Here is a 21,848-nt window from a genome sequence, read left to right on the forward strand (position 1 = left end):
CCATAATAAGTTTCCAAAATCTCAGTTTAAGCTAAGGGCCTAGTGCAAGACAATTTAAAGGACGAAAAGAGATCCTTAAGTCGGGTACAGTTGCATATGGTCAACAAGTGACACAATGTAAGTTATATATGGCAGTTCACGTCCTCGTCCTCATGTCTCACTCCAGCTGGTTCCTACCTCATGCCAGAGTGCGGAGAATGCTCCAGCTACATACAAGAAGATGAACCCAATAATCGAAATTGGAAGTGACGCTCTCAATAACCATTCTTTCGCAAGAGGTGATGCCACCAGGGAACCAGGCGGTGCTCAACATAATAAAGGAATTGGTGTTTCAAGCTTCCTCGCAGCACTGAGCAGTGGTTTCATTATTTTCATGTTGCAGCTCGTACTCTTCCTATTGTTAAGAAATAAACTACGTCGCATCTCGTGAGGCTATCCAGGTACAGTGTCATGTTCTCGGAAGCTAATTATCGAGGGAATAGGATGAGAATAAAACAACAAATTCGCCCAAAGCAGGTGGACTTGGAACCTGTGGGTTTCTTCGCCTCTATCAAACAGTCATGGAATAGAAAGGATCTAGACATTGCAAAAAAATGTGGTCTAGATGCGTACTTCTTCCTTCGCTACTTGAGAACCTTAATCTTTCTGTTCACCCCATTGTCGGCGCTTGTAATACCTGTGTTGATACCGTTGAACTATGTCAATGGACGAGGACATCATCTTGATGCCGATCGATTTGCTAAAAGTGGTGTCAACAACTCACAGGTTACTGGTCTAGATACTCTTGCCTGGGGCAATATTCGATCGAGTAATAGCCAACGGTACTGGGCTCATCTTGTGATGTCCGTTGCTACTGTCGCATGGGTTTGCGCGTTGCTCTTTTATGAGATGAAGGCATATATTAAAGTACGGCAAACATATCTCACGAGTGCTGACCAACGAATGAGACCTTCAACAGCAACTATCCTTGTCGATTCCGTTCCTACCCAAATTTGTAATGACAGGGATTTGCGAAGTCTCTTCAACCATTTTCCAGGGGGTGTAAAAAACATATGGATAAACAAAGATTTGACGCTGCTTCTCCAAATGATTGATAAGCGAAATAAAATTGTCCAGCAACTGGAAGTTGCCGAGACAATCTTGATCAAAAACACACATTATGCTGAACAAGGGCGCCGGAGCAAAAGCAGAGCAACCCCTCACATCGTTTCAGAAAACATCAGGATACAGGAAAGGAGCAATGAGGACAGTCGGGGGTTCTGGACCACTGATTGCGAGAAGTACAACAGTAGTGGATTGTGGCATATGTTCCTTGGTAAGCGCGACCGACCCACCCACAGACTCCCAATTGTGGGATTAGATTGGTTGTCCTGCATTGTACCTTTCTCCAAAAAGGTGGATACTATAAGTTGGTGTCGAAAAGAGTTAGACGAGCTTAACGGGAGGATTGAGGAACATCAGCAGCTTTCCGACGACCTCCTACCTGCGAACTCAGCATTTATTCAATTTAACACTCAAATCGCGGCACACATGGCTTGCCAGAGCGAGATCCATCACCTTCCAGAACACATGACACCCAAAAGCATTGGATTCTCTCCCGACGAGATAATTTGGCCTAACTTAGCGTTGTCTTACAAATCCACTTGGGTTCGTACGATAATGACTTATGGTGTCTTGATCATGACGCTGTCGTTCTGGTCGGTTCCAGTGGCTTGGACGGGCGCCCTGAGTCAGGTAGACCAACTTGTTCAAACCTACGACTTATTTTCCTTTATAGATAACGCCGAAGTACTCAGGCAAATTACCTCAGTGATTGCCGGTCTATTACCAACCATGGCCTTGGCAACCCTCTTAGTCCTTCTACCAGTGCTTTTACAGTATTTGGCGGACTTCAAAGGTGTCAAGACCTACTCTTCGAAGGAAGAATTCGTCCAGACCTTCTATTTTGCCTTCTTGTTCATACAAGTGTTCTTAGTCGTCTCCATTGCCTCTTTTTTCACGGCTTCGATCAAAGAATTAGTGTCGAACGTCCAGGATATGGAGGAAGCTAGCGAAGTGGTCAAGATCCTTGCTCGAAATCTTCCTAAGTCATCAAATTACTTCTTCTCTTATATGGTGCTTCAGTCCTTCTCTACAAGTTCCGCGACGCTTCTCCAGATGAGCAGTTTGGTTTCACATTACATTCTTGGTCCATTATTTGACGTTACCGCCCGAGACAAGTGGATTCGAAAGATGGGACCACGTTCGGTAAAATGGGGTTCCACCTTTCCCGTTTACACGAATTTCGCATGCATCGCACTAATCTATTGTATAATATCCCCACTCATCTCCGTCTTCGCTGTCCTCACCTTCGGCCTTATGTGGCTTTCACAACGATATACAATCTTGAACTTTTACCAAACTGATCACGACACTGGAGGAGTTCTTTATCCTCGCGCTCTTAATCAAACTTTCACTGGTGTATATGTAATGGAACTATGTCTCACTGGGCTTTTCTTCCTCGTGAAAGATGAGAACGGAAATGCTGTTTGTTCGGCACATGCAGTAATTATGGTTTTGGTTTTAGTGGCTACAGTTCTTTTTCAAACATTTTTGAATTGGAGATTTGCACCCCTCTTTCGATTCTTACCAGTAGACTTGGGAATGCAAAATGTAACAATGGTCTCCCAGAAAAAGCAGGTTAAAAGTGTTTCCCAACTCCAACAAAGGTTCTTGGGGGATACAACAAACATGAACGAAGCGACTGGAATGAAAATCAGCTCTCTTGATCAAATTATTGGTTCGATGAATGAAAACTTTCCCACGACCTTGAGAGATGTACCTGAAGAACACAATAAACTACTTATTAAGGAGGCATTCAAGCACTACGCTCTCACTGTCAGAAGGCCTACCATTTGGATCCCCCAAGACACAATCGGTGTCAGCGATGACGAAATTAATCAATGCAGAAAAGTTTCAAGTTCTATCTCTATGTCCAATCTGGGTGCCGGATTAGACGACCGCGGGCGTGTGGTTTGTCGTGGCAAACCACCAGATTTTTCGGAGTTTACGTATGTGAAACTTTAACTGGAGATAATTGTTCCCAGAAAGTCGTTTAGAAAGTTCTTCACCATGTGGTTTATAGAATTATTGGACAGATTATCCGAAAGTTTGTGTGAATTTACACGACTGTTAGTTATCTTAGTACAATACACATCCAAAGTCTTTCGTATTGATTTATTGGTGTCTACAGGGGTCATACGCAATCGTTGTATAAGATCAAGCAACAGCTTGTTCCCGGTCCGGAGCCAGGAGTAAGTAAGCATCCGCTTTGAAGCATATGCATACAACACCTTTTGCATCTGGGCCATTTTTCATGCTCAGCCCCGTTGCTGAAGATACTGTCACGCTCCCAGAAGCGTCGTTGAGTTACACCTTTGGATCTGGCATTAGTCCACCTCAAGCAGTCCAAAACATGGCTTAAATCTAAAGTTTAATTTGCATTTGTGAATCGGAGCAGAATCTTATTAGTGGCTCAGTATTGTATTTAAAGATTGTATGAAAGGTTTGGCCTAGCCCTTCCTACGCTTCTTTTTGTTACAGGAAAGGTCGAAATCGGTTGTTCATCCGAATTTGTTCGGTTGAACAGTTGGTCTGGCATCTTGGTTACTTATCGAGGCCATGAAGTTTTTTGAGATCATGTTCTTGAGTCTCTAAGCCGTACTGTACTGTAACATCCACCTGGAGAGTCAGCATCAAAGGCTTATCTACTGTACCATGAATTTGATAACAATTTGCAGTGAAGTCGCAATGCGCTTTTTCATTATGCGTATAAGCTGTCAAAAAGGGATATCTATCTACTGTGTCCATACTGTTGGTCTCAGCTCTGTAGCTTTGCCTTCTATTCGACCCACCGAGTAGTGCAGGATCACACCTTGCGTTTCAAGGTCCGGCCTTTGCTTTGCGTTTTCACCACCTAAAACCAGCAAATGTCACCCCGTCCCCGTTTCCGAGTTTCGCCCTCGAAATCATTCGAGGCGCAGAAAAGGCAAGAGATTGAATCCGTTGGCGCGACATCATTTGGCGTTGGTGAGGTAGCACGCCCAGATCTTTGCTCGCTCCATCAAATGCCGGTATGGTTTCAGCTGCAATCCAATCCATGGATACTTCACAGTTATATGCCTATCTCGGGTTCCACTCTTGCTTCGGCCGGCAGTCTTTCGTACATACACAACGAGTCGGTGAACATCTACTCCCACCTCATCCCAGCCGTTTTATTCATGCTCGGCGGGTGGCATATGGAGCATTATCTTGCCAGTGAATACCCAAAGCTCACCAGCGCCGACTCAACTGCCTTATTCATCTTCATGTTGGCGGCTTTCGCATGCTTATCATTGTCAACAACGTACCACACTTTGATGAACCACTCCCAACGCGTGGAGCATCTATGCCTGCAACTGGACATGCTGGGTATAGTTATACTTATATCAGGTGATCACGTATTGGGAATATACGTCATCTTCTGGTGTGAAGCCTGGCTACGATATGTACACTGGTGTATGGTCAGTTGGTCTCGATGCGCATACTTTTATTATCCCCGTGCCACACCAGATAATACTCATGTTAACAATATTCCTTTCTCGGACAACAGGTTGGAGTCTTTGGTATCATCACCGTGATCGTCACATTGAACCCCAAGCTTCAAGGCCCAAAGTATCGCCTCCTGAGAGCATTGTCATTCGTGGCGGCTGGCATGTCTGGTGTTGCGCCATTGATCCATGGAATCAGTGTCTTCGGCATGGCGCAAACGATAAAGAAGGTACTTCCCTATGCCCTGGTAAAGGCTGCGTGCCTCGTGTCCGGGACTTTCCTCTATGCGGTAAGTTTCCCAGTTCTGCAGACAAGAGAGGAAGGCGAGTTTAACACAAGCGGGTCTCAAGACTAGGTTTCCTGAAAGGCGATATCCTGGCTGTTTCGACCTATGAGGTTCCCACTCGATCTTCCATATCCTAGTGGTGTTTGCGGCTGTTGTCCAACTGATAGGGTATCTGGATGCTTTGGACTATGCCCACACGAACCTTATCTGCTCTTCACGTTGAGTTACGTAGATTACGGTGTATATCATTTATGCTTGAGCCGAAGACGCTCACTTCTCCACGAGTCCCGCATGCATTTCGAAAGGACCATCTCTTACGTTACTGGCGGTGGAACAGACTCAGCCAATTCTATGCACGGAGAACGGCTAACAGGGCAAGTCATCGACAAATTGCGTAAGTTGAGCAGGGCGGTGATCTGAAGCGTGGTGGGACTAGAGAGCATGTTTGCTCGGACCACAGAAGAGCTGAAAGCTTGTCGCCATCTTAGATATCGTGCGTGGAAATCAGCTCAGCAAAGCACCGACGCGCACTCTATTGGTCCCATGTTCCTCATGGCCATAAGAGGTCGCTAGCGCGTTCAAACGATGGTGACGTAGCGAACATAAAAGTCGTAAATAAAACGCAGAACAGTGATGGCAGGTTCTACAGTACAGCATCTTGTGTTCAATGAGTGTTAATTAAATAAATCCCGACTTCCTGCCCTTAGCAGGACACTTTATCCGACCGCCTTTTGTCAAGGCACAGTACGAGTCTATATCCTGCCTACATCAACTCGAGGTAAAAGCCAAAGTCGGGTATAAACCGACACAGCAAAAATGAAGTAATATGCAAAGCACTATCGCCCATTGCCCTTTATGAACTTTGTGATCCAAAGACTACATTACCCGACTTTCACCATTCAGCAATCGCATCAATTCCATTTCTTCACTCTTGTGATTTGTGGGACGGGGTGCCTATGCTGTCGGATGGCTGAGCAGCAGGAAACGTCTCAGTCCAGCATTGGGCTACGTCCCGAATCTCCTTGATTTCCTCTTTGTTTCTAAACAAGGGACCCCTGATTAGTTGATCTTGTGAAAACATTACGGGATGATCTCCGCTCACTTTTTAAGTTGGCCTCGTATGCTAAAAAGAGTGGCGGTTAGTTAGAACCTCGAACAAGATCTCGTTGGGTGGCTTTACGTATCATTCAATTCCTGTAACCTATGCATTACATTAAGTTAGCATTGGACGAACGCCGTCAACTTGGATACCCCAAAAGCCACATACTCGGAAAAGTGTTCAGCAAGCGTTTGATTAATACTATAGCAAAAAGTCATCGTCAGCGAAAGGGCGTTTCTCTCCCGCCAGGAATCTCACGCTGTCAATGGAATGTCTCGTCTTGGCCGAGAAATACTTTCGCTTGGCCATTTAAGCAATGTTGGCACAGTCGGTTGCGATGGTTCTGCTGCATGTGCGTGTGTGGGGTGGCTTACTCTACTACTCTGCACTTGAGCTGAAGCATTATGCCTTTGTCGATTCGGTCTGCGAATGATCATATTGACGGTTCCAAAAATGAAGGCTCTGGATTCCTCGTTGTTTTTTTATCTCGTGTAAGTAGACATTGAGAGAGTGGAGATAGCCTCGGAATCTTTAGCATGCCATGATAAGAGCCTCTTCGTATTTAATTCTTTCCATCCTTTACATTAGCTACAATAGAAACCAGAGAAAGAAAACATAATAACGCCAGAATCCATACGCCCGTGCTGGGATTATCTCCCATAGCCAAGCTACTCACTCTTACACACACACCCCCTCCCACTCTACCTGTGCATATTACTAGAGCCACGCTTGCATGGTTCAGAAATGGCCCAGGTGACAGAACAGCGCGCAAAAACGGCCATTTCTGGGCCGGGCGCTGGCGGACTACCTACACCTGGAAGAGCCAGATTGAGACTAGACGACTAAGAGAGCATTTGAAAGAACTACCGTACTGATCGGCTCTCAGGTTGTATATTCATAGTGCTGTATAGAAGGAAATGAAAGCCTCAAACGAGCAAAGTCATCCACCTCCCAGGCGACTGTCAAACATTCAATTATCTACACTATTCTAAATCCGTGTCCTGGATGACGGCACAGCGTACGAGAACATTTTTGCGTCAAGTAACGGCATGATGAACAACGCTCACATGGTGAGTGGCGTGATGACTAACGGCGGTACGGCATCGAGCCGTCCTGTGGGCTCTGGGATCCAAAAGCGGAAGCTGGCGTACGCAGGACAGCGACAAACGCAACCCCAACATCAGCCTCGACATCAACACCCGCAGCAACAGCCACGATTGAGGCCGCAACAGCCGCCGGCGAAGCGACAGCAAAACAGACCAGGCCTGCAAACAAACAATACCATGCATCCTGATACGCCTGGCATTGGTCTCTTAGCCTCCCGGGTTCATGAGGCCCCCGGAGATGAGATCGATGACGTTGGCTTTGACGAATTCATGTGAGTAGCCGTACAGATATACATATCACCACTATTCGCGTCTGACGGTTTAGCACAATGCCTTCGGAGTTATCTTACCCCAAAGGTGGCGAAGAACAGCTCCAGGAAACGGCCGATGCAATTTCGTCAAAGCTAGATACGTGAGTTTCCATCATCATCATACCGTCCAGCATACCCAACAGACCATGCGACGATCATTTACCAGAGGCGCTGACGGGTCTTCAGGATATCTGAGCTGCTGCGACGAATACTCGAGTATGTTTCGCACAGATTTTGTCCCCAGGCTGTTTCACTTCTCTATTCTACAAAGATGAGGAGAACTCCTCTGACACAATTCGTAAGCTGAATCAACTCCCCGAGGACCACGCACAAGACACCCAACAAGATGGGACCGGAGAGTACGTCGAAGGGTTCGATCCTGGCACAATGCCCTACTGAGGCATCTCTCATCTGACTTAGTAGAAGACTGTGTTGAAGTGGATGAATGGCTAGCATAGTGACCTATCAACATGAACTTTTCTAAGGCACGGATAGCCGAAGACTCGATTTTTACTCGTCGTGCTTACATATGAACTGAATCCAATGGTCATCAATTCTATCTTTGATATGTTACGGTAGTCTCATTATTGACTATCCGAGAATAGTCTGTTCTTTTCAACGGTCGGCGACTAGATTACGAACCCACACCGGCCTTGTAAGGCGGGAAGGAAGGAGAGCTAGATGTACCGAGTACCGTACAGTCCGGACCAACATTGAAAGGCATCTGGGCTCTGACCCCGTGTATCCCGGACAAGCGCCGCTACCCTTGAAAACCGGATTACGGGTATATACGGGACAGGCTTATAGCGTTACGTTTCCACATCCAGAACAAACCTTAGTCGAGGAAGGGGGGATATCGGTCGCTCTTATTAGTTATCTATCGATAGCGACGTCACCAAGAACCACGACGGTACGCTTGTGAATCTGGTTTTTCATCCGACACACTCACAGTCTACCCACTATCGACTTCCCTGAGCTCCTTCTACAAGGATGGCGTTATTGCAGCTATCAGCCATTGATACACAATACCATAGGTACTACCGGACGATTTGGGCTGGCGCAATATCCTTTACGGCGCTACATCTGCTCTCCGCCAAACGTGCAACTACCGGCCTTTGCATAGGGGGGTAATAGAAGCGCTACCGTGAACCACTGGTGGGTTCTGTCTTGAGGCTGACCTCGAGGAGACTGACAACAGCGACTGCGAGGATGTCTGCCGTTCTTGTCTGTTTATCGCTACCAGGTGCGACCATCGAACAGGGACAAGCCGGCAACTGTCTTACGCAGGTAGAGTTTATTCCTGTCAGTCGACCACAACTTGAACAGGTAGCCCTCGGCGTAGAGTAGTTTTGTGACACGAATGCTGAATACTTGATGATGATTACCACTGTCGGAATGAACAGTAGAGTTGAAAACAGCAGGTCAACTCAGGCACCAGCAGTATACTACAAGAATGTTGATAACAAGCACACTTTCGCTGGCGGGAATACAGAGGCCACATGGCATGGGGCCAGATCTCGACGCGGAGGACATCTCGACGCGGAGGACATCTCGACGCGGAGGACATTCTTGTTCCAATCGCAAGATACCATTATACAACGGGCCTGTCTGTAGGGCGATACGCCAGCGAAGACATAACCATCAACAGTGACAGATTCAGTACGCGCCTCGTGCGGCTGCGACCCCGTAGGAACTTCATAGCATGTCAGAAAGTGAAGGGAGACAAAGGCAATAAGTTCAAGAAGAATGAAAGAGGGAGCTGGGGCAGAAATAGAAGTCAAGGATGAGAAAGACAAAATAGAAGGCGGTAGGTTGGATTGGAACGTCGAAATCCATGATGACGCCATGACCACATCCTCTGACGTCATCTTGATACACCACTGTCCAGTTTCCACCCACGCGCCCCTTGACTCTTTACTCTTTTCGATCCTCGCTTACCAATAATTCGCTCGACAGTCCAGAAACTGCCGTTTTATTGCCAAGCACGAACGCTTTGAGTTCTTAACGCTCATACACTGCTCATGTCGCCTCTGGTCCAATTGGCTCGAAATGGCTCCCAGGTGCAACTCATATTGTGTCTTGGAGGTTCCCTTGTCGACTCGCGGGACGAATATCCAGTTTCCACTGAGTGATGGGCCTTACAGGAAAAATGAAACATCAACATGATGCAAAGCAGAAGGCAAAGGCCCGAAAGAGCGGCCCAAGCGTCTTGCGCAAGACCCAATTGTTGGGCAAGAAAGGCAATGTGCTATCTCTGGCACTGTACGAGGAACCAACCCATCACGAGTATAGGATCGCAGCCCATATACCGAAAGGGAAAAGCATCCCAAACCTCAATGAGATCGTACGAGGGCATCGCTCCTAGACCGAGCGCCACTGTCTAACGTGTGAATACGATGCTGATGGGATGTAGCTCGCGAATTACCTAGACGGTCGCTCAACACCCATAGAGCCGTCCTCGTCCCTCAAAAGTCGAAGGAGAACGCGCAGCTCCTGCCGGAGGACAGCACATTCATCCTTTTCAGAGGACTCTGGCAGCGAGAGTGGAAACAAGGAACAGAACGGTAGCCCCGAAGGTGTTCGGATCGAGGAGGTCCAGGGGTCGTGTCAGTCATCGAGCGCTGCTTCAGAGGTGATTTTATCGGCTTCTGTTGCACCCACGTTGTTGCCAGACACTGTCCTGTCACAGGACAGTGCGCTCTCGACGCCAGCTATAGTCAATGCCAAAATGTCTGACGAACACGAACCATCAGTTTTGCATCCGATGCTCAACTCAGTCCAGGATATCATAGACCAGCCCGGAGCGGGGGGAACTCTTCCGAGCCATTCTTATGTTGACGAATGGCTCCAGGAAGGCCCGGGAGAGCAAAGGATGAGTTTTATGGAAGACCTCATGGGCCTGGGAGACGAATCACAGATTGAAACTTGTCATTTGACCGCGGAACATCCGGAGGCCTCACAAGCGGTAGTAACTCCGCCGCATAGTAGCAATAGTCGAGATCGGGCCGACTTGCTTCTACAGACTGCCAGGATCCCTAATAGCACATGGCGGTTGACCGCCCAGAAACTCCTTAGTTCAATCGACAAGATGCTAGAGACGACTTGAATTTTAATAATGAATGGAGTAGGTAGCCCAGTACTATAAGTTGCGCAACAATTTTGAGATGGTATCTCGTAGCATACCTATGATACAACAATATAAGATGACGTTAGAGTAATGTGTTCAAGGTACGATCCTTCCGTGCCTTGCAAGCGTTGAATACAGTCGCAGCAGCGCAGAGGATCGCCAGTTATATCAACACTCTTTTAACACACCTTCAACGCACCTTCAACGCTGAATACTCTTGAAGTGACAGCCTGATTATTCTAGTAGCGGGTAGTAAAAGTTCGCGCTACTGCCTTCTTTCTTGCTCAGGCGAGCCAGGCCAATCAATTCTCCAATTTGTCGCCGAACCCATAACGATACCATGATCACTGTTACCAAAACCGCCAGGTCTGAAGCCAAGAACATAACCCACTCATTCGAGCAGTTACCAGTGTGCCACAGTAACATGCCGATAGCAAGCTCTTGTATGACGACGCCGAGGAGGAATAACGGTGACCAGCCTATCACCAGATTCACTCTCTCCAATCGGCCCACCGGCTGCAGGATGGTGACCTGGTGCATGGCGGTGCTCGCAGCTGTGACGATGGTGACAATAGCAGCACTGGTCAGTACAACCGCCGCTACACAGGCAATGCCACTCAGGGTGTTTATCTGACATAGGCCCAGTATAGTAATGCCCAGCGATAAGCTTGTCAACCAGGCTATAAAGAGCTGAAAGCCATCGCAAAAGGGTAAGATCAATTTTGCGATCAATGCTGAGGAAGGACTGTGATCTTTATGTATTTACTGTTAGCCCTAGATAATGCGAATTTTTATAAACTATATTCTTTTTTTTTTTGTTTCTCAAGCTTACCTTTGCACATAGTACATGTAGGGATTAGGCTTCCTTCGCCAAGTTCGATGCCATGTTCATGGTACATGACTTTGAGTATCCGGACAATCAATAGTTACGGACGAGCGCAGTCGCCACAACAAGTAAGAACAGGCTCTTTTCGTCAAACTTCGTACTGTACTGTCTCCTCTTTTAATTTGGACTGCTTCATACAGCACCCTGATAGGTTTAAATAGTACCTTCTGCTTTGCCGGCGTGATGCAGTACGTACATTCACCATTGGAGCTACAGCCAGTTAAACCCAACTTAGGTAGCATTCACATGCGACCGAATCCTCCCCCCTCCCTCATCCCTGGCATGGCCGGGAGACTGAAGAGGACAAACGACCCTCATCTGCTGGCCGTAGGCAACTACGTGCCGAAGTCTTTCATTTGCCATCCAATCACTTTCGAATACTTAAGGTCTACAAAGTCCTGCTACAAGACCCTCTTCGACCCAAACAGCATCCTCTTCGTAGGGAATCCAAAGATGGAAACTAACAGATTTAGCAGTGATAAGAACGATGAGAGTTCAACCAGCCCCAGTGAAACAAGGGCTTCCTTACACGAGGACCTTATGACTAAATACCGTGAGATTCTTATACAGAGCGAGAAAAAGGCGGAGCGGGCCCGCTACGTAGCCGAGAAGATCGTCTCATGCATTCTCATTCTCGCTAGCCTTGTGCTACCGTATTGTCATCTGACTATGCGCCATCTCCCCATGTTCCAGAAGACCAAAGGGTTTGTGAGAGAGATTGTTGGTGTGACAGCCGCCGTCCGGCCGTTGCTAGATGCTGCACCTCCCTCCATCTTTCTAGCCCTTATGCTGTCATTAGGCACTTGGTGGTTTTACAAGCAAGGTTTGCGCTGGCTGCTGTCTCGTGCTCTCCTGTAAGTCGCCTAGTTACGCTTGTTCATTCACGAAGGGAATCTAATGCGGTTTCGTCCAGATCGATTGCCATCAAAGCGGCAGCTTACGTCGTCCCGCCTCCCATGTCTACGATCATCGATGCCCGTTCCTCATATACATTGCTGGAGACGATCTTTAGTCTAGCCCGCACTCTTCTTTTATGCGGTCTTGTCGTATTTGCCTTTCGGCTGGCTTCGACTGTTATTGCCGCGCCCAAACGACTGAGGTATAACAATTAAGGTCAGGCTATGACCGATGTCACAAGACCATAATGCTGCACTCTTTCTTTCTTGCCCTTGGGAAGCCGCCATGTACATTTTGAACTTGAAATCCATGGAAACACAAATAGGCCAGTTATAGATGCCATCACAATTGATTTGCCATAAGCGCAGCTGGTTCCTTACCCATTTGAAACTTGATTTAGGTACATGCATTGTAAAACCACATGTCCTGCAGAGGTACTGATAAAAAGAAAAATAAAAATAAAAAGAGTCGTTCAGAAAGAAACGCATTTAACTATGTGGCAGCCCCAGTTGATCTTTTTTACAACCACATCTTTAGATTTTATTCTTAGAATGAATTGCGAAACCCATTATTTTTTGCTACCATGCCAAAAAGTAACCTACCCTGAACCTCTTCCGCCTTCGGACGGGAACAGGATTTAAAGATTCGGGAACGGGCCCGTTGGTGCCGAGATTGCTTGCCATGCCCCACCCTTCTCAGCTGGTCTAGCTGCAGCCTACCTCTTTCGCCATGCGCAGCGTCGGACATATGGATGTACTCTCGGGGAACGCAACGGTCCGGGCAGTAGTGGAAGAAACTGCTGTAACCGCCTTCCAGGACGTACACGTCTGGGTATGTTAGTCCTGGATAAATGTTGCGTTCTCTGTCCCTTGAACGGATGGATGTGGCTGTCATAGGTGCTCTTAGGAGCGAGAACTCGCAGTAGAGGACGATGACAAGGCGATTCCACGTAGGCCGTTCGAACAAGCCATCAATCACAAAGTCGTCAATTCCGACTGCACCCTTAATATGGCCTCCGTTGAATTCGTAATCAAAGCGACAGTCGATGATCATCTTGTCGTCCACAGTTTCGTCAAATTCCCCATTAAGGAAGCGGATAAAGGTCTGCTGGTTGATGCGGGGAATCCTGTCCACAGATCGGGTGGAGAAGAAAGACGGAAGAGCGGCTGCTGGCCCGCCACTGTCCAGAGGCTTCCGGTTCCCCGCTAACATGGGGGCTGTTGACGAGTAGGCTTGGCGGCTGCGCAGATCCTCTGCAGCGTTCTCGGCCGCATCAGTCATGATGGTCAACGGATTGAACAAAGTATGGACGATGCAGCGTGATGCCACGGGTTCGCAGACCTATGGGATTACCTGGAAATTGGTCCTCGAGAACCGAGAGAAATTATACGAGATGGTAATGCAGATCACCTTTGCGGATGAGTTGAAGCATCATCGTGCTGCTCTGTGGAGGGATGAAAGCATCCCTGAGTAGAACAAGCCTCGATCAAGGCGCACGCAAAAATGGACGAAAACCTCGAACAAAAAGAGGCCGAAACTGGCTCGAAGGATTGATGCACACATGATCCCAGTAACGGCCAGAATTGGGTACACGCAACCAACACACACGGCCAGGTTGGACTGACCCATGGTCCTCGTTGTTACATGGTAACCCCTCCATGATCCATCAGGTGGTGTTTCTGACCTTCCCCGGAGCTGCAGCGGGTCAAAAGCACAGACAGCTGATTGGCTTATAGCAGAAGGGATCTCTGAAAGATTCCCGTTGCAAATCCATCTCACATCGAATCAACGTCACATGATTGAACAACACTGCGAGGACGGGACGGAACTGGGTGAATGAGTGTGTGCGTGTGCGTGTGCGTGTGCGGTTTATTTGTTTATCTATTTACAAATGGAAAAAGCTGCCCGCCTGCCATCGTAGCCCCTCCTTTAGAATTGAGACAGGGCATTCATTGCCTTCGCATCTGACATGACCTGTTGATAACTGCCACTTGATGCGCCGGGTCGTTTTCATGTTTCCATTCTGTCTGCTGACTGACATTCACTCTCCATTAAAGCCAGCGCCTTGGTCCTGCAGTCGTGGTAGGAACATGCTAAATTCTATACAGTTGGCGGCCATTGTCCACCAGGAGTATCAGAACCCGTCAATTGAGCATGCATTTCTGTTACCATTGAGAATATCTCACTTACAGCATATTGCCTAGTAATAGTCGGAGATTAGAAAACGAAAAGGAGGGAGTAGGAGGAGGGTAGAGCGAAATGGTAGAAACAATACAACAGCACCTTTTGTCTCCTACGCATCTCCTTCAAAGAAGGAGAAGAAAAAGAAGAGAAGAGGTACAAACAACAAAAAGAAAAAAAAAAGAAGAAAAAAAGGTGAAGGAGAAAAATAGCAAGAAAAAGAAAAGGAAAAAAAGGCGGACATAAACAGACTAGAAACAATATACAAGGGTTTTGGTATTTGCCTAAAGCTTTACTTACTGTTCTAGGAGCTGGGTGACACTGGGCCAACTTTATTAGCAGCGACTCCAAAGCAAGGAAAGCCCAGGACATACAGCCTTTTTAGTTCGTTCATCCTACAAGTACAGCACAACTTAGTCTCGATTGGTCTTCCACGAACACAGGTAGGTTTTCTTGTTTTGTCTTACTGTTCAGTGCAGTTGGATAAATGCTGTGAAATCCTGCTCGTCGAACACCGTTAGCTCGGCATCCTACTACATGGCGCTGGATGCATTATAATGGGCGAAGGAGGTAGAAACTGACTCTGCAAGTGTAGGGTCACGTTGGGGCACGGCGTCCGACCCGACCGAGAATTGTTGTGGACCAAGTGCAGGCATCTGGAATGCGGGCAACTGGAATGACTGTTGAGGCTGTACAGACGGCAAAGTGAGTGGGAGAGACGATGTATGGGTCGAAAAGTTGTTGAGTCCTGGCCAATACTGGCTTGTCTCGTCTGATGGTGAGACCTGTTGGAATTGGGAATGTTTCGGTGTAGCGGAGGATTGGCTGTGTCTGTTCCGTCTTGAAAATCGGCTGCGCTTCCAAGTTGCATTCGTTCCTGGCTGCCGTACGGGAGGATGGTATCCAGGAACCTGTTGCTCACTGGCGCTACTCATTATAGCTATGTATGCCTTTCAGAATCACGATAAAGCAAAGACTGGCTTGAAAACTGAATATTGTCAGTCGAAGATGTGCTCGTAAATGGCTGGCATGCGCACAATCATTTCTGGCCTTCCTTTGTCCGATGTTCTGTTTATTATATGCCAGTGTCGATTCCGACCGCTTGGTTCAACCAGGGACGCCTACCACACACCCTGGGCGATGGCAAGAAACGAGCATACCCTGTTCATCCTGCATTCTCTTGAACAACCAACGGATTGTCTGTATGAGGCAAAGGGAGAAAATGGAATCCTGCTGTGCTGCGCTGCGCTGTACTGCCGTTGTGATTGTATCCGTGATGGTGCTGCACTGCACAATTGACCAGCAAGCACTGACTGCACGTGATACTCTCGCGATTTTTCGAGAACGTAAAAGATAAGATACAGCGAGAGCCCGATGCAAAATGCACAGGCGAGCCGATTCTTGTGCTTCGTGAGGGCGTGATCAAGCTGGAAGAGCACGCACAAGGCCCGCCTCGCTATCAAAATGGCCCATGTCATACGGGGCTCCATAGTGACTAACCAAGTTGCGTAATAAGAAGGCCATGAGCCAACTCGTGGCGAGCCGGCAATTATTACAAGACGAAAAAAGGTTGGCACTAGATGGCCGCGCTATTCTTATCTTTCCAAAATCCAATCCTTCTCGTCGTCAAAATGTGATTGGTCATATGAATACAATCCGTCCTACGGTCAATGTATGCTGTTGGTTGTTAGCGCGAACAGGCGTCAAGGAAAGCGACATGGGAGTATCATTTCGACTGGCCCAAATCAAGGCAAGCTGCCCTGATGCCGTATGATAACCAACCCATGCAAGCCCTACAACCCTGTTTCATGGCCTGAATGGCACGAATGGGTCATGGCTGGAGTTGTTTTTGTTTTTTACAAGCGCCAACAAGTTACGACATTATTGATCACTGTCTGCGTTGATCAACCAACAGCGGCGCCGATCTTTATCAAAGAGCTTCAAACCGTCCACGCCGCTCTAATTCCCAAGTGAAGACTGTTGGTTCTTGTTCATATGGGCTGACAAATAGCATGGATCGACGGGGGTCACGGCACACTCTTCAAAAGGTACGAAATGGTTACGAAACAGGAATTTATTTTACAACGATTAAGCTTCCCGGGAGGGAGGGTACATGTCATTTTAAATGGGAGTGACGACGAATCTCTGTCTGGTGGGGTCCCTCATCATGATTACAAGGAGTTGCTGTCAGTATTGCGGGTTGATGGAGTTCACGTAAGCCGCCTGCGCTTCATTTGAGCTGAAAACCCCGCCTCATCGTCGTGGAGTCTTTTGCGATGACTGGCGGATCCAAAGGGTCTCTCCAGCTTCTGTTGACGAATTAACGACTCAAGAGTGAAAGGAGACCCGCTGATGTGGCATGGATCACCCGACCCCTCCGACAGCTGAATGTCAAAGAGCTCCTGTCGGCTAGATATGCGAAGTTTTATCTCTAAAGAAGGATTGTCGTACGCTCGTACGACGACGGCAGCGGCGGCGTCAATGGCAGGGGTATAAACATCGAAAAACATGCAGGAGATCGGCCACTTTCCGCGATAGAAGGTGGAAGCGCCCTGGTCAAGCTGTCGCATCAACGTAATGTGCTCGGGCGTTCCAACTTCGAGTCTACAGGCGATACGGCCGAAGCATTCGTACGCGCCGTTCACCCACTGGGGCGGCCGGGCCGGGTCAAGCTCAAAGAAGAACATTTCTGCCCGAACACACCGTGCCAGCTGTCTTATCTCTGGCGATTCCAGAGCGCTCACTCGGGCAGTTTCTGCGATATCCTTCAATCGACTCGTGTCGTCCAGTGATGGCTGTTGACCGTTGAACTTGACGTCGAGGCGAACGAATGTGCCGCGCTGGCCTTCTCGACGTTGGCTGACGACCTGTTTCCACGCCCTGTTGCAGTCAGCCTGCTTGAAAAATGCACGAACCAGGCGTGCGGGGAAGGTTGCGACCCAGCGTGGCTGGAAGCGGTGCTTGCTGTGCTGAAGCTCCTCCTTCGACGACCCTGTTCCTAGCGAGACTACAATGCTAGGCTCTGGAGCGTCCGGAAAGAGAGCGGCAACTTCGTTAATGGCGATTGAAGCCGGGTTGTTGAATGTGAGCCCACCATCTTGGAATCTGACGTCGCCGTCAATGGTATCGTCAGGATAATAGCTAGCGATAGGGTTAATTTTTCCTCTTCTTTCTTGGCCCTCTGTGCCTCAATTGGCCGGCTGCAGGAAATTGGGAAAACGGTCAAGGAACATGTTATGTAGAAAATCACTCACTATGGCGCGGCAGTACAGCACCGTAATCTGGACCGGACATTAGCAAACGGCTTTTTCATGCGCTGCGTCGCGCTATGACCACCTGAACCTAACAAAAGAAAATATGACAGGGGGAGAAGGCGGTAGGGAGATAGACACAGTATTCTTAAGTCGAAACCTCTTGCATATCCTAATTGACTTACATCTTATACAAAGGGGCAGAGCTCAAGCCCCGTTCTGTTGTTAGAGGTTGGTAGTCTGCAGAAAATCGATCAATGTTTCGTCTCCCTCACGTCACAGTTTTCCGATGATTGTCGGACTGCACTTACCTCCGTCGCACGGTCGTCGCCCAACGCCGTTGTAGCTCGTTGCAACCAACGTGCTCGTATCCTGGACAGTTGTCAATGTGATGCCAAGCATGGCACCCATTTCGCTTAGCGAATTGGAATCCATGATACTACGGTGGTTACCGTAGACATCTTGCAAAATCGTCTCGAGAGGCTGAGCCGAATATTTACTACCGATCGCCAGCGAGAGCACAAATTCCACCAGACTGGGCATCAAGGGAAGCAGTTGCACCATGAACAGGCACAAGCGGATGACCATATGTTTCTGGAAGGACAGAAGGGCGAGAACATCAAGATACTGGATGCATTCATCAACAGTCCAGCCGTTGATGTAAAGAGCGCAGGCTGATAACGCACCTAGAACAGGACCAGATTAGTATTTGGTACGGTCATTTGAGGCTGCAGCAACGCTTTCTATCCGCGACGCCAGCATCGATAGGGACACCTCACCTGAGCTTGTGCCAAAGACAACATCAAAGTGGCGCTGTATAGGGCAGGGCAGCCGGATAAGTTCCTCCAAGGCCCGAAGGAACTCGAGAGGTACCACGGCTCGTACACCGCCACCATCCAAGCTCAGCACTCGCGCTGTCGCTGTATCGGGCCTCATCCGGATACGGCGCCCTTCAGCCGAAGCACCGCAGAGAAGGCAAACATCTAGATTGAACAGATATGCATCCGTGTTCTCGGGTGGGTAAAACGAGGTGATGCATACTTCGCAGAAAGTGTGGCGGCACGGAAGGCAATACTGCGGGCGGCGCCGCAGACAGCATAGACATGTATCATCCGAACGAATCAACGACCACTCTTCTTTATGTCTACATATCTGTTCTTGGTGTGTGGATGCTACAGTGCTGCCGAGGCCGCATAACTGCTCAAACTGCACAGTCATTTCCTCCTGGATCTGCTCGACGAGCACGGAAGCAGTCATTGAAGGCTGTGAGGCTTTACACGGCGACACAGCCGCTTCGACAGCACGAAATACGGGGACCTGATAGAGAGTCTGGAAGACATGGCGGGGATCGAAAGCTGTACACACACACTGGTCAACCACGGCGACAAGACGTTTGGATGGGGCGGGAAGAGAGAAGGGGAGGACATCAGAAGGGACGTGGATGACAGCAACTCACGATGCATTCCTGGCGAGTAGTGGTCTAAGAGCAGGCTAGAGGCTATTGTCGGGACAACAAAATCGGATTCGGATGCGTCAACATCAAAACTCTTCTCAACAAAGTTGCTGATGTGGTGCGCTAGATCGCAAGGGACCGGCTCCTGTGCCCTGGAAGCTCGGACAAAGTCAAGGGCTGTCCACGGGGAAGCCGTGGCCGCAGAGGCGCTCAACTGCATCAGTTCCAGATTGTGGCGAAGAGAGAACAAGATACTCGACTCTTTCCGTGTCCGTTGAGTCTGAACCAGAGAGTGCAATATGTCTCGACGCAACGTCTGCCGCCCTTTCCGCTTTCTGGTGTTACTGAGCTCTAGATAAGTAGCAGATGCAGGGACAATGCGAATTGATTGGAAATAGCTGTTCAAGGATGAGGTGGTCTCACCCGCATCTAAGCGACCGAGAGCGGCCTGCATCTCTGAACGATCGTCCTGATCTGTGACTAGGAACAGACGGGGGCGAACGGATGAAGTGGAGGCATGACCTCTTTCAAGAAGCAGTTTGAGACGGACGGCGGTGCTCTGCACCCCACCGATGTCCCTGACAAAGATACACACAACGTCCGCGAACGGAAACAAAATCCTGTGGAATACGTCACCCACCATCTCGGGTATATCTACGGCTGCTGGTGCTACGGAAAAAGTCTCACTCTCCACTTGATGGCATTGAGCGTTGCTAGCTGTTGTTGGCATGCGGTTGTGGGTCGGCCATTCCGCGTCGGCAACAAGAAGCGTGCTCTTGTCGAGACCATCAAATGCCGACTTTTGAAGGTGAATCTCACCCTGGCTCCTATGGACAGCGTAGCTGCTACAGTCAACACCAAGGTTTGGAAGTACAGAAGCCTTGGTCTTGTTGCCTATCAGGAGAACCAAGCCGGTCGGACAATCCGCTTGTGCTGACTGGGCAATGATCCGTCGAGGTCGGTCGGATATCTCAAGAATCACCTCATTACCTTTCTTCCACAATTTGGTCCACCCAGTATGCTTACAAAGGCTCATCATATACAGGGGGAAATAGTTTCAAAGTAGTTGCTTCTCTGTTTTTGGGGGTTGCGACTCCCTTATAGTTTTGCAGAGACTGCGACGCAGGGATATAGAGAAGAAGTGGCCTATCCAGATATGGATGCGTTCCAGGCGCTCTGAGCCTGTTCATCGTTGCCTTGATGACCAGGATCGGTCGACCACTGTGATCAAGTGATAACTGCTAGTCCATTATCGTTCGCAACATTGACGGACAGACTGCCATATGTTGACATGCGGACCCCGGACTAGGAAGAGGTCCAGCCAACTGACTTGCTGCATCCCATAAGCGTGATAGGCGTCGACTCCCGCAGTCACCCCCACAAAAGGTTTATAAAGCATCAATTATAACAAATTACTTTAAGTCTCGTAGTGGGTGTATGTACATTGAGGTCCTTTCCTGTAACGTAACCGGAACTACGAACAACACGTAATAGAAGATGCAAAACTCACGGGATGAGCTCATTAGAGATACGTAGGTTACCCATACTCCCGCACATATCATTACGCACATAGCATCGACGTTCCGGGACGGTACATAAACTTTACGACGCTGTGCCTTTATCATAAAACTTCACCATCTCTGTTTCTTCTATATCTCAATCGTGATCTATGTGCGCCCCAAGCCACAAAGGTCTGGCATGTGCTTTGTCCATGTGCTTTTTCTAAAAGCACATGGCCTCAGAAGTACTCATTCAAGAGCACCATTGTCCCATGTCTCTGTTCATTGGTCCATCCTTCTTTTTGTCACATTTTGCCGTGATAGCTCCGTCTCGGCTTTCCTTTTCTCTGGATCCGAAACCATAGAGCCATCGTGTTTCGATGGTGGGATGCTGTTGTTGGGATGTAGAACCGTTTCCGGGTAAACAGCAGGCTGGAGCCGAGCGATGGTTGAGTTTTGGCGGCTCCTTTGATCGTTTTGGAACGGACACATGTTCCATGTGGGCGATGGGGCGACATGGGCAAGTGTCTGTTCCTGTCTAGTCTCAAGAGATCTTATGTAGTCTTGCTGTTTGGCCAAAACCCAGTGGAGATGCTTGTTTTCGTGGTCAACATGATCGTATTCGACTCGCAATTTTAGGCAATGACCCTTGTATCTTTCGCTTTCTTCTTTGGCAGCAAGGAAGGATTTCTGCCAGTGGTCTATGGAGTTTTCGAGATCTGTTCGGGATGGCTCCGTCCAGACAATCCTAGTTGGCGACTGACCTTGATCCGCCATCCTGAGTTTAGGGTGGATAAGGGCTCTGTGACGATGCTGGATAGAGGATGGAAATTCAGCCCCGTCAACTGAAGGTAATGTGCTGCTTTATCTGCCGCCAGAGCACGGTGGGGATTGAAAATCTGGAACAGTACTCTACCGACCAAAAACTTGGAAATTGCTTGAAGTCAGCGGTTCAACATTGCACTAAAGTGGACATAGGATTGCTTTGCCTCATAAACAAGAGAGTTTCTTGCGTTGTGGCTAGAAGTGAACACTATTTACACAACCTCTTTCTATCATACAAGTAGAACAACCTGTCCTCATTCTTTAATCACCAGATATGACCGAGGAAAGGCTGTCCTGCAACGAAAGCATATTTGAAGATCTGAAGTAGACTACAGATACAGTAGAGCGTTACTAGATA

The 21,848-nt window shown here is 48.4% G+C and overlaps 7 protein-coding genes across 7 annotated transcripts; 4 read left to right on the plus strand and 3 right to left on the minus strand.

The window, feature by feature from the left end:
* Positions 1-220: 220 nt before the first annotated feature.
* On the plus strand, positions 221-3,463 carry EDB82DRAFT_476547 (uncharacterized protein; the record flags this gene model as incomplete). The annotated part of the gene is made up of 4 exons (XM_065608065.1): positions 221-426; positions 483-3,050; positions 3,233-3,297; positions 3,396-3,463. The coding sequence occupies 4 exons, from the start codon at positions 221-223 to the stop codon at positions 3,461-3,463; spliced, it is 2,907 nt and encodes a 968-aa protein (XP_065463690.1).
* A 456-nt stretch (positions 3,464-3,919) lies between these two features.
* On the plus strand, positions 3,920-5,516 carry EDB82DRAFT_502526 (hemolysin-III family protein). The gene is made up of 3 exons (XM_065608682.1): positions 3,920-4,541; positions 4,631-4,862; positions 4,966-5,516. The coding sequence occupies exons 1-3, from the start codon at positions 3,969-3,971 to the stop codon at positions 5,076-5,078; spliced, it is 918 nt and encodes a 305-aa protein (XP_065463691.1). The 5' UTR covers positions 3,920-3,968; the 3' UTR covers positions 5,079-5,516.
* A 3,855-nt stretch (positions 5,517-9,371) lies between these two features.
* On the plus strand, positions 9,372-10,501 carry EDB82DRAFT_200639 (uncharacterized protein). Its single transcript, XM_065607201.1, has 3 exons — positions 9,372-9,715; positions 9,785-10,101; positions 10,154-10,501. The coding sequence occupies exons 1-3, from the start codon at positions 9,503-9,505 to the stop codon at positions 10,161-10,163; spliced, it is 540 nt and encodes a 179-aa protein (XP_065463692.1). The 5' UTR covers positions 9,372-9,502; the 3' UTR covers positions 10,164-10,501.
* A 231-nt stretch (positions 10,502-10,732) lies between these two features.
* On the minus strand, positions 10,733-11,347 carry EDB82DRAFT_476549 (uncharacterized protein; the record flags this gene model as incomplete). Its single annotated transcript, XM_065608066.1, has 2 exons — positions 10,733-11,243; positions 11,331-11,347. 2 exons carry the CDS (start codon positions 11,345-11,347, stop codon positions 10,733-10,735), a joined length of 528 nt encoding a protein of 175 aa, XP_065463693.1.
* Positions 11,304-12,662, plus strand: EDB82DRAFT_200280 (uncharacterized protein). The gene is made up of 2 exons (XM_065607200.1): positions 11,304-12,238; positions 12,298-12,662. Exons 1-2 carry the CDS (start codon positions 11,568-11,570, stop codon positions 12,494-12,496), a joined length of 870 nt encoding a protein of 289 aa, XP_065463694.1. The 5' UTR covers positions 11,304-11,567; the 3' UTR covers positions 12,497-12,662.
* A 279-nt stretch (positions 12,663-12,941) lies between these two features.
* On the minus strand, positions 12,942-13,448 carry EDB82DRAFT_416995 (Rhodanese-like domain-containing protein; the record flags this gene model as incomplete). The annotated part of the gene is made up of 1 exon (XM_065607587.1): positions 12,942-13,448. A coding segment is annotated over one exon (507 nt), but the record flags the coding sequence as incomplete, so codon positions are not given.
* Positions 13,449-16,672: 3,224 nt separating this feature from the next.
* EDB82DRAFT_431883 (uncharacterized protein) lies at positions 16,673-20,202 on the minus strand (the record flags this gene model as incomplete). Its single annotated transcript, XM_065607707.1, has 5 exons — positions 16,673-17,603; positions 18,021-18,399; positions 18,493-18,844; positions 18,890-19,068; positions 19,170-20,202. The coding sequence occupies 5 exons, from the start codon at positions 20,200-20,202 to the stop codon at positions 16,673-16,675; spliced, it is 2,874 nt and encodes a 957-aa protein (XP_065463696.1).
* Positions 20,203-21,848: the final 1,646 nt, after the last annotated feature.

Source organism: Fusarium venenatum, assembly GCF_020744135.1.
Source record: "Fusarium venenatum strain MPI-CAGE-CH-0201 chromosome Unknown EDB82scaffold_3, whole genome shotgun sequence".
In the NCBI taxonomy this organism is placed as follows: Eukaryota; Fungi; Ascomycota; class Sordariomycetes; order Hypocreales; family Nectriaceae; genus Fusarium; species Fusarium venenatum.